Raw genomic sequence first — 13,796 nt, 5'->3', positions numbered from 1 at the left:
AATGCATGGGGGTCGGGTTCGATCCCTGGTCTGGAAACTAGATCCCACATGCTGCAACTAAGAGTTTGAGTGTCACAACTAAACGATTCCGCATGCAGCAACTAAAAAATTCCACACGCAGCACTGAAGATCCTGCGTGCCACAACCAAGACCTGGCGCAGCCAAATAAATAATTTTTTTTTAAAAAAAGGGGGAGGCTGATAAAAAGAATAAAACTTTAAAATCTGGGTAACGAGGTAATTAATAGTAATATTGACCAAAACAGGAAAAAAAAAAAAAAAACCAGGATAAGCAGCTTTGGAGGAAAGCAGGGAGGGAATTCAATTTGGGCGTATCCCTAGGATCTTTTGCTAAACTATTGTTAATTTTAAAGGAAACTAACTTCTGCTATTTAAAAAAAGAAAACTCTTTGTATGTTAGGATCTTCCTTAGCTGCAAATGATTTGTATTTAAAGTAGAGACTTTTATTTATATATTTATTTATTTATATTATTTTTAAAGATCTGCTTATTTATTTATTTTGGCCACACTGCATGCCTTGCAGGATCCTAGTTCCCTGACCAGGGATTAAACCTGTGTCCCCTGTAGTAGAAGGGCTGAGCCCTAACCACTAGACCGCCAGGGAATTCCCTAAAGTATAGACATTTTAAACAATAACCTGCTCCAACAAAGATCACAGTAAAATACAACCTCTGTTGTTGTGATTTTTAAAAATCTCACTATAAAAGTTTCATGTAAATATCCAAACAAAATGTAAAGTTGATAATACAATACTAAAACACTGTACTTGATATATTTAAATAACTGAACATTTATTCATAGTAAAACCCAAGTTAATCCCTTTAAAGTACTGTATAAATAAGCCATTTCAGGCAGAAGGAAATGGTTCTTGAGAGAATAATGCTTTTATCCCATAAGTTCACAAAGAAAAATGTTTTAATATCAAAATAAAGATAATAAGGAATCAAAAATGAAGCTGTAACAACTTAGAAGTATTTATTACAGACATAGAAGTGGCTGAAACAAACTAATCTTCTGAGGTAGTAGAAATGATAGAATCTTTTTGAGGAGACTATTCCAGTCTTTTGGGATAAGATACCATGTAGTGCAGTAGTAGTTCACTGCTTTCACACCCAAACTTTAAAACTGGGGGGTTGTCTATGTCAAGCACTTATCCAGTGTGGCTACTTTAGGCCAAGCACTGTGCTATACGTCTCTTCATTTTGCAAACATTTATAAATTATCTTGGACAGGCAAACAATTTAGCAGTTAATAAAATTAACACTATTTCTAACAAAGACCTTTACCACCATTCTAGAAACAGCTGTGACAGTGTAGACACAGATTTCAAAAATTTTTAGAGAAACTACTGGCTTGTGACCATGAATTAAGCGAAAATGGACTAAACATAGGGGAAAGCAACAATTCACGATAGAACAGAACAGTTAAAAAAAAAAAAGATTAAGTGGTGTAATGGTTGGAATAGCAATAAAAATAGTGTTTTGCCCCTGGAGACTCTTTTACTATAGTAGAAATGGGAGAAAACAAAAACAAGGGATAAAAGATCTTATTATTTGTAAAACATATTATCCAATAATGCTTCATATTAGTTCCCTCATTCACATAAGCTCTAAACCAAGGTCAAGCAACTCAGTATTTCTTGTCAACCTACTTCTCTGCCCTTCCAACTCAGAAATGATTGGGTGGACATACAAATTCATCCCCCCCCCGCTATCCACCATTTTATTAGTTCTTTCCTTCAAGAAGCACTTATGGCTTGCCCTTTCCATCTCCAAAGAATTCAGTCAACATCCTAGTACACTGCCTCAAAATATATAACAAATACAATTCCTGCTAGAATTTATACTATGAGGTGCACTTACACTTCAGATTTTTCTAATACAATTATTATGTAAAATCATCAAACCAACCAAATTAATATAATACTAAGAATTAAAAGAACTTGAAGCCTCTATGTCTACATTATAGTGTTCATGTAACATCCAAACTGAGACACTTTTGAGAAAGGGGGTACTATTAACTATTATGCCATGATAACACGTATCTGGACTGTCTGGGCAAATTAGGATGTAAGGTGACTCTATTTACAATGGAAGTTCATAAAAGATAGGCATAGATGCTAATAACTAAGTGTGCAGAAAACAAAAGCCACAAGGCAACTCCAGAATGGTGCTTTCCCAGACTAATATTTTCTGTTAATGAAAGATATCAATACTTAATATTTTCAAATCATACTACTTCCCTAAATCTTCTACATTCCCAATATCCCTTAATATCACCAGCAAATATCGTCAGATGTCATCACTACCAATGGGAAGCAGTACTGTAATCGTCAAGGCACTCCAGAGTTCTAACTGCTGTTCAAGCACTGTTACATGGTATTGGGCCAGTTAATAACTGTTCTGAGCCTCAGTTTCTTCATCTGTAGAGTAAGGATATAATAAAGCTACTGTTATAGTGTTTCTGTGAGGCTAGAATGAAATAAGTGGACTATTTAGAATAGCATCTAGCATGTGGCAAACATAAATATTACATATCTTCACTACTAAAAGTGTGACTCCTTTAATACTATAAAACATGAGTAACACACTGGCCAGCAACATTTAACTGGCTGATTATTTCAAATGATTATAATAGTACTCATTAAAAAAACCTTGTCTATAGCTGTTTGCCTTCTTTATTTGAGTATCCTAGGGGGACTGTGAAACTACACTACTTATATCAACAAAAAACAGCTGCCTAATAAAGTCACATTTTGCATAAGGAAACAGAATCAGAGGTTAAACAAACTGTCCAAGATTACATATAAGATTATATATAGCCAGTAAGTGGCAGCATTAGGAGTTGAACCCATTAACTGTTTAATCCTAAAGCCCATTTTCTTTACACTTAACTACCACAGAAGATGGTTCTTTCCAATCATAGTCTAGTTCATCAATATTTCTAAAAATATTCAGTTATTAGACCACAACTAGCCATAACAAAAAAAATACAACAGTTTAAGATGTTATCATGATATTCAGACCACATGATGTGGTATTCATTAGAGTGGATAAAGTTCAAGATAGAATGTCTAAGACAGACATAACTATAATCAGCTATTTAAAACAGCTGGCTTCCATTCCCATTATCCCTAACAGTTCAGATCAGAGATAGAGCATTTGGGAGATATATGTGATTCATACAAAAGGCTATTCTTATTACTACCTTCAAAGAAGTCAGTCTATCTCAAGGTCATATAGCACTAGTGATAGATCTGAGAGAAAACAGAAGTCTCCTTACTCTTCTCTCCAGTACATTTTCCACTTCACCATACTACCTGGGATCTTAGTACATAAATTTTCTCTAATGTTTTCTTTAAATATTACTGTGTCAGACAAGAAAGGAGGGAGCTTCATCATAACTAAACTATGAAAATACTCCCCCAAAACACATTAACTCAGTAATTAAAAGTTCTAGATTCCCTAAAAAAGTTCAGGCAGGAGCCTCTTTTTCCTTATTTAAAAGTGTATGGGTGTGTATATATACATATCCACACAGAAAGTTCCTGTTTAATTTTTATATATAAAAATAAATAGGCATGTGTCTCTGCAGTATAGTTTTTAAACACCATACTGATGAAGCTGAGTTCAACCTCCTATGGGTTAGTTTTGCTCTTTTTAAGCCATGTGACATAATACAAATTGATAGGCCTTTTGACAAAAATGAGCTATGAAAAAAATTGGAAAGGATGAGTTTATGAATGAATAAAAACCTGTTCCAATTTTGGATTAACAACTAGAAGAAACTGGCCTTCTGATGATGAGTCAGTAAAAGCTTTCAAGATCTATATAACCCAGTACATTTGAAAATTATGTAATGCAGTGCTTTGTACATCACAGATTTACAACTTAAGACATAATAAGTAAAGCTTTATTTTTAAAGTAGAAGTCAAGATAGGGCAATATATTAGAAAAGTATGTCACATTAAAAAAAAACAAGCAATTTTAGAAAACTCAAGCGCCAGAAACTCAAGGCTGCTTTTAGGTTATTAAAATGAATGAATTCTGGGATAAAACAAAAAACCTCACCTGTCAGGAAAGGAGGAGAAGACTGGTGAGAGAGAGACAGGCAAAGAAGGAAATCCCAGAAGGTTCCCTGCTGCCTGTGAGATGAGGAAAGATAGAAAGGCTTGTGGGAGAGAGAACCCAGAGACAGAAACCTCAACAGGTTTCTTAGCTATCTCTTAGAGGTAACAGAATTAGTTGGTAAACTGTTAAGAAAAAAACTTAATTAGTGAATAACAGCTTATTTAAAAATACATTTTTAATAGATGAAAGTCACAGAAGCACTGACCTGCTGCTACCTGCCAAACTAGATAGCCTAACCCTAGCTACTTTTATTCTGCATTTCTGACAGTTCCATTAAGAAAAGTCCAGATTTAAGCTTAGATCATTTAACATACGATTCAACCCAGCCGCTGTTCTCCAAAAACCTCAAATACCCCTCCCTCCAACCCCCAAATAACGAAACTTTCTCAACTACTTTTCTGATCATGAAATTTTTTGAAAAACTGCAAAGATGTCTTTGGGTTTATCAAATACTACTTAGAAAGGGAGGGGGGGAAGAGCCAATTTGTAAATACATACACAATGTAGATTTGGAAAGTAAAGTGTCATGGGGTCTAAGAAGAATTAAGCTTAAGGGTTTGACTTCACTTGGTCTTAAAAAAAAAAATCAAGTTTGTCACAGAGTAAGCTGAAACACTGTTCAAACCTGCTTTTAAGATATGTTATTCTGCTTTCTAAAGACCAAAAAAAAAAAAAAAAAAAAGGTAACAGGGAAAAAAACAAAAGCCCTTTTCAACTGCTTCTTTTTATTCACCCATAGTGTAAATAATGCCTAAGCAGCCACTGCACTGCAGTGAAGCTGCAAGGTTTTTTTTTAACTAAAAAATTATTCCCTCTCAAATTTTCTTAGGGCCCAGACTTTTACCTTAAGCGCTGGACTAACAAGTTTATGTTGGCAATACTTATGCTTAAGCACCTTAACTCACCCTTAAATCAGTCCTCTGAAAATGACAAACTCTTTGGAAAACGCTGTTCTGAAGAAGGGGAGGGTTAGCTAGCTGCAGGGTGCCCTCTTGTGGCCCAGAGGAGTGACTGGACTCTTTTTCTGCATCTGAAGAGCACAGCAGTGGATGGAGTGAGTCTCATGAAGGTCTACCAAAGTAAAATAATCTCCAGGAGCAAGCAGTTAATTACACATCTTAGGTCTGTTCATGGTTATTTTCTATTATCAAAGTCCACACTATGTTAGTACTACAGAACATGACAAAATAAAAATGTGACCACAAGGGTTTTCATAATCAATAAAAGTTTTCTAAATATTCATTAGGTATATGGAAAACTAAGTATTTTTGATGCCTTAAATTATGTAATGGTGAGGTTAAATGGAATACCCCAATGAAAATCATAGATTAACAGGACTGATAAAATCCATTCAAAATTTCAGAGTACCCACTGTGTGCTAGTCATTCAAAGCTAACAATCTACAGAAGACTAATATAAAACAAACTGTAACCAGTATTATATTAAAAGTATGTACAAAGATCCATAAGAAGTCAGACGAGGAAGTAATTAATCACTGCAGATAGCAATGGGACAACAGATAGAGTCTTTTTCAGTAGAGTCCTGCAGAGGATTAGAAGTTTATTAAGCAAACAATGAACAAGCAGAAATTTTTGTAAGAGAGAATAGTGAACAATTAAGTGTGGCTAAGCAAACATAGCATACATATATAAAACAGCAGGACAAAGATTAAGGAAGCCTCTTCAGATCAAAGTAATTATGGTCCATTACCAAAATATAAGACATTATCTAACCAGGTGAATCAACTAGACACAATCTCACTGAAATTACTAAAAGTTAAAAAAAAAAAGGCTGAAAATCCCATAACTATAGATTTTAAAAGTCACGTCATTTGGAAGATATATATAAACACTTTCCAAGAAGATGTATGGTTAAAAAACAAGTCTCAATGGCTCATATAATCAAACTGAGGCATACATTCTTAGTGTTGATAAATATTTACCTCTCCCATTCCCCGAGATTCTAATGCAAGAGCTTGAAAATCATGATTCATTTCATCCACAGATCAAACCTGTTGAATAACAAAAACAAATATTAGTTGAAAGAACAATCTGAACAACAGACTGCATCAACTATTTCTATATTACATTGCTGCTATTACTGATGTTATAGCATGAGCTGAGACAGACAAGAATCCATTTCTCTAGAAAGACAGGTTTTCCTAAATAGAGCACCACAGCAATCTACACTAAAATCTGTGGGAAAACCTGGGGACAAGGGTTCTTGAATTGTTCCGTGTGCCAAAAAAAACCCTACTAGTTTCTTAAGCAAAAGAATAGATGAGAAGTAAAGAATAGAAGAGGTGAGCTCAAGTACTAAAATACATGTATCTTCTCTTTTTTTTTTTGGCCGTGCCACACAGCATGTAGGATCTTAGTTCCCAGACCAGGGACTGAACCCCCACCCCCTGCAGTGGAAGCGCAGAGTCTTAACCACTAGACTGCCAGGGAAATCCCAACAGTTGCTTTCTTTTTAAAAAAATGTTGTAGTTCCTATTACAAAATTATTACTTTGCACTACTTCTTTCAGTTAAGATTTCTCAGAATTTCATTATTTGTAGACCTTACACCAATGGTAAAAAAAAAATTTTAAGTGGTGATCCAGTTCTACCTCAAAGCAACAAATAATCAGCTGTGAGAGTAATTATAATATTCAGAGGTTTCCTTAAGAATAATTCCTTTCCCTACAATAATCAAAACAGCATGGAAATGGCACAAACACACAGACCAATGGAACAGAATAGAGAGCCCAGAAATAAACCCATGCACTTATGGTCAATTAATTTACAACAAAGGAGGCAAGGGTACATAAGGAAAGAAGACAGTCTCTCCAACAAGTGGCGCTGGGAAAACTGCACAGTTGCATGTATTATAAAACAGTAAGATTAGAACATTATCTCACGCCGTATTAAAAAATAAGCTCAAAATGGATTAAAGACCTAAAAGTAAGACTTCAAACCATAAAACTCTTAGAAGAGGACACAGGCAGAACACTGACATAAAGCGCAGCAATATTTTTTGGATCTGTCTCCTAAGACAAAGTAAAAGCAAAAATAAACAAATGGGACCTAATTAAACTTAACTTAAATTAAAAGCTTTGCGTAGCAAAAGAAATCACTGACAAACTGAAAAGACAACCAACAAAATAGGAGAAAATATTTGCAAATGATAATGTCTGACAAAGGGTTAATATCAAAAATAAACAGCTCATTCAACTCAACACACACACACACACACACACACACACACACACACCCCAAACAAAAAATGGGCAGAAGACCTGAATAGACATTTTTCCAAAGAAGAAATACAGATGGCTAACAGGCACATGAAAAGATGCTGAACATCACTAATTGTTAGAAAAATGGAAATCAAAACGAGATATCACCTCACAACTATCAGAATGGCTATCATCAAAAAAATCTACAAATAACAAGTGTTGGAGAGGATGTGGAGAAAAGGGAACCCTTTGCACACTGTTGGTGGAAATGTAAATTGGTACAGCCCCTATGGAAACAGTATGGAGGCTTCTCGAAACACTAAAAATAGAACCATCATATGATTCAGCAATTTCACTCCAGGGCATCTAACTAGAAAACACTAATTCGAAAAGATACTTGCACCTCAATGTTCACAGAAGTACTATTTACAATAGCCAAGATATGGAAGCAATGCAAATGCCCATAAACAGACAAATGGACAAAGATGATGTGGTATTTACATACAATGGAATTAACCATAAAAGAACAAAATTCTGCCACTTGTAGCAATGTGGATATGCACAGAGACTATTACGCTTAGTGAAACAAGTCAGAGAAAGTACTGTATGATATCACTTATATGTGGAATCTAAAAAAATAATACAAATGAGTGTACATGCAAAACAGAAACAGACTCACAGACACAGAAAACAAAGTATTGGTTACCAAAGGGGGGTGTGTGCAAATTTGGGGGATGAGATTAAGGGATACAAACTACTATGTGTAAAGTAGATAAGCAACAAAGATATACTGTATAGCACAGGGAATTATAGCCATTATCTTCTAATAACTTTCAGTGGAGCATAATTTGTAAAAATAATGAATTACTATGCTATACACTTAAAACCAATATTGACATTAATACTGTAAATCAACCATACTCCAATTTAAAAAAAGAATAATTATTTTCCCTTCTCCTCAAACTAAAACATATTTTTCTACTTTTCCATTTCTAATCAAGAGTTTAAATTGCTTTTTACCTTTCATGTGACAATGTGTTCTTGAGTCATAGGCTCTTTGCCTCCTAGTGTTAAGTACTGCTGGAGAAGCCATTCAAAACTGAAGTCACTACAAATTCATAGCCTTCAAACTTTTGGGCCTTACAATATAACCCTATTTATTATCTTCCCCAGCCAGTTCTCTCTACAATTTCATAGTATTTGATATTACAAAGTACTTCCTCATTTCCTATAATACTGTTCTCTGTTGTTAGGCTTTCTCTTACAATTCTTTTTACTTTCCTATGTGTCTAGTTGCTTCTTCTCAGGCTTCTTCACAGACTCCTATCTGTCTACTCAACTCTTAAATGTTAGTGTTCCTAAGAATTCTATCCTCTATCCCAAGCAATCTCATCCACTCTCAGTGCTTTGAGGCCTATATGGTATATGCATAGGACCTCACTCCTATTTATATTTAATAGTTTGTATTTATAAACCAAATCTCTTTCCTCTTCAGTATTCCCAATTATCTCCTTCCTCTCATTCTCCTGAGGTACCATAGGAAATTCCAACCTATTCTTTATTCTCCACTTCTAAATTAATTCTTTCCTTTCTTACACCAATATCCAATCACTAAAGTCAACCTCCTACCTCACTTAAATCTATTCATTTTCCAGTTCTCTGGTCAGACCACCACTATCTCTTACCACCATCACCTCCTGTAATCTTCTACCTTTCCATCCTACGATCTAATCTCCAAAACGTAATTAGGCCATTTTTCTAAATTGTACTCTGATCATATGCCTCCCATATTTTAATCCTTGTCTTCTCCTTAATGTGGCTTACAGGGGGACAGAACTGGATTCAAATTATAGTTCTGACAGGTAGTGGTTCTACAACTCTGGACAACTAATCTAAATTATTTTTTCTCAACTTCCTCATGGAAAACAGCAGCAGAAGCTTCCAGATAGTATGCTGTGAAAACTGAGTTAGGCAATGTAAAACAATTAAAATAGGGTTGGGTACATAAGCATTCAAAAGTTAGTTATTAGAAAAAGCTCTTCAATCTTTTCATCAAATGGCACTTGAACTGGATGTCCACATGCAAGAAAATGAACCTTAACACACACCATGATATAAAAATTAACTCAAAATGGATTATACACCTAAATGCAACACCTGACATTATAAAACTTCTAGGAAAACAGCAAAGCTGTGTGACCTTGTGTTTGGTAGTGAGGTTTCAGATCAACATCAAAAGCAGAGCCCACAGGGATTTCTCCAGGGGCACAGCGGTTAAGAATCTGCCTTCCAGGGCTTCCTAGGTGGCGCAGTGGTTAAGAATCCGCCTGCCAATGCAGAGGTCACGGGTTCGATCCCAGCTCCAGGAAGATCCCACATGCCGCGGAGCAACTAAGCCCGTGTGCCAAAAAAAAAAAAAAAAGAATCTGCCTTCCAATGCAGGGGACACAGGTTCAATTCCCTGGTCTGGGAAGATTCCACATGCTGTGGAGCAACTAAGCCGGTGTGCCACAACTACTGAAGCCCACATGCCTAAAGCCCATGCTCCACAATAAGAGAAGCCACTGGAATGGGAAGCCTGCACACCACAACGAGGAGTAGCCCCTGCCCCTCGGCAACTAGAGAAAGCCCACGTGCAGCAATGAACACCCAACACAGCCAATAAATAAATAAATAAATAAATAAATAAATAAATAAGTAAATAAAATGGGTGAAAAAATTTAAACAGATACTACATCAAAGATAGCAAATAAGCTATTTTCTCTTGCTAGAAGAACTAGATTCATTAACAGTTCTCATAAAGTGATAATTTCATTCATCCTTCCATTAATTCAGTAAGCTTCTACTGGGCATCTTCAATGTTTAAGATTTTACAGAGAAAAAAATGAATTAAAAATGGTCACTGTTCTCAAAGAGTTTAAACCAGTCTAACACGTTTCCTGGTAATAGGAGGAGTAGCTCCTATCAAGCCAAACCCTCCTGCACATAACTATAAACTCTGGACAAAATATAAAAACAACTTGAAGGCAATAGAAAACAACTAACAAACTGGAGGAGAGTCTACAAGTAAATTCTGCACATAAATTCTTCTCAGATTTTTAAATAATCCCTAAATTGCATATGTGTAGGGCTGATTCCAAGCAGCCCAATTACAGCTAAAAGGACTAAGCAGAAAGATCTGCTGCTGACCTCCACAGATGTCACAGGAATTTGGAGTTTGAGTTCCATGAGAAAAAAACAAACCAATATTCACCATAGAAACATAACAGAATCTAGAGTATTTTCAGTGTGTCAATCACAGAGACTGGAACACAATCCAAAATTACTAGACATATATATATATATATAAACAGGAAAGTGTAACCTAGACCAAAGGAAAAAAATCAATTAATAAAGACCAACTCCAAGAAGACCTAGAGGTTAGAATTAGCTAAGATCTTAAAGTAACTATTATAACTGTGCTCAAAGATGAAAGGAGAAATATGCTAATAAATGAAAAAATTAAAAATTCCAGCAAAGAAAAAAGCCAAACTATAAATAATCAAATGGAAATTCTAAAACTGAAAAATATCTTTATAAAACTTCACTGGATGCACTTAACAGTAAGTTGGAGATAAAAAGTGAATTTGAACACAGATCAATAGGGATTCCCAATTCGATAAGGAAAGAATGAGGTGGAAAAATTATTTGAAGAAACAATGACCAGAAATCCCCCTAAAACTTGATGAAAGCAAAATTTACAAATTCAAGATGCTCGGGGAACCCCAGGCAAGATAAATAGGAAAGGCAAAAACAAGACCCCCACATCCACACACACCATAATAAAAGTGCTGAAAACCAAAAAGAAAATCCTGAAAGCAGCTAGAGGAAGGGGAAAAATGATGAGTGACCACTGACTTTGCTCTAGAAACAATGGGGACCAGAATAAAAGACTGACTTCAGAGGGCTGAAAGAAGAAAAAATGCTAACCTAGAATTTTTATTTGGTGGAAACATCCTTCAAGAATAAAGGCTGAAAGGCAGAAACACACAGATGGGGGGGGGGGGGGCGGCGACACATGAATTGGGAGATTGGGATTGCCATATATACATTACTAATAAGAAAAAAAGTATCAAATTGTATGCTTTAAATATATGCAGTTTATTGTATGTCAATTGTATCTCAATAAAAGTTCTTAAAGAAAAAAAAATAAAGGCTAAAAGGCATTTTTAGATAAAAAGAAAATAAAATTTGTTAAACAGACTCCCACCTCAGAAAATCCCTTAAAAAAATTCTTAGGTTGGGACTTCCCTGGTGGTGCAGTGGTTAAGAATCTGCCTGTCAATGCAGGTGACACAGGTTTGAGCCCTGGTGTGGAAGATCCCACATGCCACAGAGCAACTAAGCCCACGCACCACAACTACTGAGCCTGTGCTCTAGAGCCTGCATGCCACAGTCACTGAAGCCCACTCACCTAGAGCCCACGCTCCGCAACAAAAGAAGCCACCTCAATGAGAAGCCTGTGCACCACAATGAAGAGTAGCCCCTGCCCCGCGGCAACTAGAGAAAGCCCACGCACAGCAATGAACACCCAACACAGCCAATAAATTAATTAATTTAAAAAATTCTTAGGCTAAAGGGAAAGGGTACCAGATGGAGACTCAGATCAGGAAGGAATTAAGAGCACCAGAAATGCTAAGTACGAGGGTGAGTTAAAAATTATCTACACTCCGGTTATAGTAAAACTTCTGTTGGCTGCACTGTCCTATCAGCACTTTCCGTTCAAGGCTACTGACTCCCCAGTCACTGCTGTGCAGGTGTGAACGTGTTACATCGGTTCATTTGTAACTGCGGTAAGAGCAAACATGGATGCCCCATTTCTGATCTGCACAAAAGAAAAGCAGCGTGCAGTGATTTGTTTTTTGTGGTTGCAGGGTGTGCACGTCTGCACACTTCTGCCCACACTGTCAACACTGCAAAAACTTCATTTTGAGGTGTTAAAGCATCCTCCCTATAGTCCTGATCTTGTTCCATTGGACCTTCGCCTGTTTGGTCCCCTGAAAGCAGCCCTAGGAGGACAAAGATTCACTTCTGATGAAGTGAAGACAGTGGTGCATTCGTGGCTTGCAGCTCAGCCTAAAATATTTTTAATGAGGGAATTCAAAAGCTTGTTGAGAGATGGACAAAGTGTACTGAAAAACAAGGAGATTATGTCAAAAAATGATGTATTTGTCTTTTCTAAGTTAATTAAAATAAATTCTACAGCCAGAGTGCAGATAATTTTTGACTCACCCACGTACGTGCTTAAGTACAAAGGACTATTTTTTCCTCTTAATTTCTTCAAAATATATATGCCCATTTAAAGCAAAAATTTCATTATGGGTTTGATAACTTTATACGTAGATGAACAAATTTACATGTACAACCAATACCTACTATAATAAATATCTCTAGCCATACCATCATGACACTTAGGGATTTAAAGTAAAACCCAGTTTGAGATCAAAACATTCTTTTATCACACAACAAAAAGCAGGGAATTAAATTCCCTGAGGGCTGGCAACTACTTAACATAGCATTGACACTGTATTTACAACTGTTTACAAAGCATTTACATTGTATTACGTATGTTATCTAGAAATGATTTAAAGGATACCCTAGTATGCACCCAGGTTATATGCAAATACTGCACCATTTCATACAAGGAACTTGAACATCCTCAGTTTTGGCATTGGGCTGGAACCAATGTCCTGCAGATACTGAGGAACAACTGTATATCCATAAATATATATAAATTTTTATACATATCTATTTTGGAGGGGCCCCCAATTATCTGACAAGTAAAGGAATCTTGGTCCAAATGTGTCTTACACTTCTCAGTCATGCAATCAAAATTACACATCTTACTATGACACAATTCATTTTAATGTTTAGTGTGGTCTGCTCAAACCACCTTTAATTTCCATTACTTCTTTAAAATTTCCTAAATTTTGGCAGGGTCCACTTTCTTTTTCTATAAGTACTTCACAGGATCTCCATATTGCCCTAGATTTGATATCCTTTATATTCTTTTTCTTAGATGATTTACATTTGTGATTTCACTTTCTCTTAAACCTTATATTTTATAGACCTTGTATTTTCTAGATCTCCCATCCCATTACAGCCTCAACTTCTTCCAAGCATCAACTGTTTACCAAACCTAATAGCCAATCATCTGAAAGCTTTGAGATACTGCCGACATGTTATCAGGAATCATGTATTGATATTTTCAATCACCTAAAGAGGTGTTCTTCTAATTTGTTAAGAATGCTTCAAATTTAAATCCTACCAACTTGATATAATTTTGACTTCATAATTCAATTTATGAACATACATTAAATGATATTAAGCCCTGAAGTCTGGGCTCAACACACAAAGATCATATTAATTACAGTTATTTAAAAAAAA

At 35.7% G+C, this 13,796-nt stretch overlaps 1 protein-coding gene across 9 annotated transcripts in view; it reads right to left on the bottom strand.

The window, feature by feature from the left end:
• PUM2 (pumilio RNA binding family member 2) overlaps positions 1 to 13,796 on the bottom strand; it is a 95,611-nt gene that overhangs the window by 66,052 nt on the left and 15,763 nt on the right. For 7 of the 9 annotated variants that reach the window (XM_057740457.1, XM_057740460.1, XM_057740465.1 and 4 more), the window contains one exon: positions 6,094 to 6,162. In XM_057740457.1, coding sequence (XP_057596440.1) covers positions 6,094 to 6,144 — 51 coding nt within the window. In that variant the 5' untranslated portion in view covers positions 6,145 to 6,162. Of the gene's footprint in view, positions 1 to 2,329; positions 2,444 to 5,056; positions 5,182 to 6,093; positions 6,163 to 13,796 lie in introns of all 9 variants that reach the window. The other 2 variants (XM_057740463.1, XM_057740464.1) reach the window with 2 other exon arrangements.

Source organism: Hippopotamus amphibius, chromosome 7 (assembly GCF_030028045.1).
Source record: "Hippopotamus amphibius kiboko isolate mHipAmp2 chromosome 7, mHipAmp2.hap2, whole genome shotgun sequence".
Lineage (NCBI taxonomy): Eukaryota > Metazoa > Chordata > Mammalia > Artiodactyla > Hippopotamidae > Hippopotamus > Hippopotamus amphibius.
This window is presented reverse-complemented; position numbering and strand designations above follow the sequence as displayed.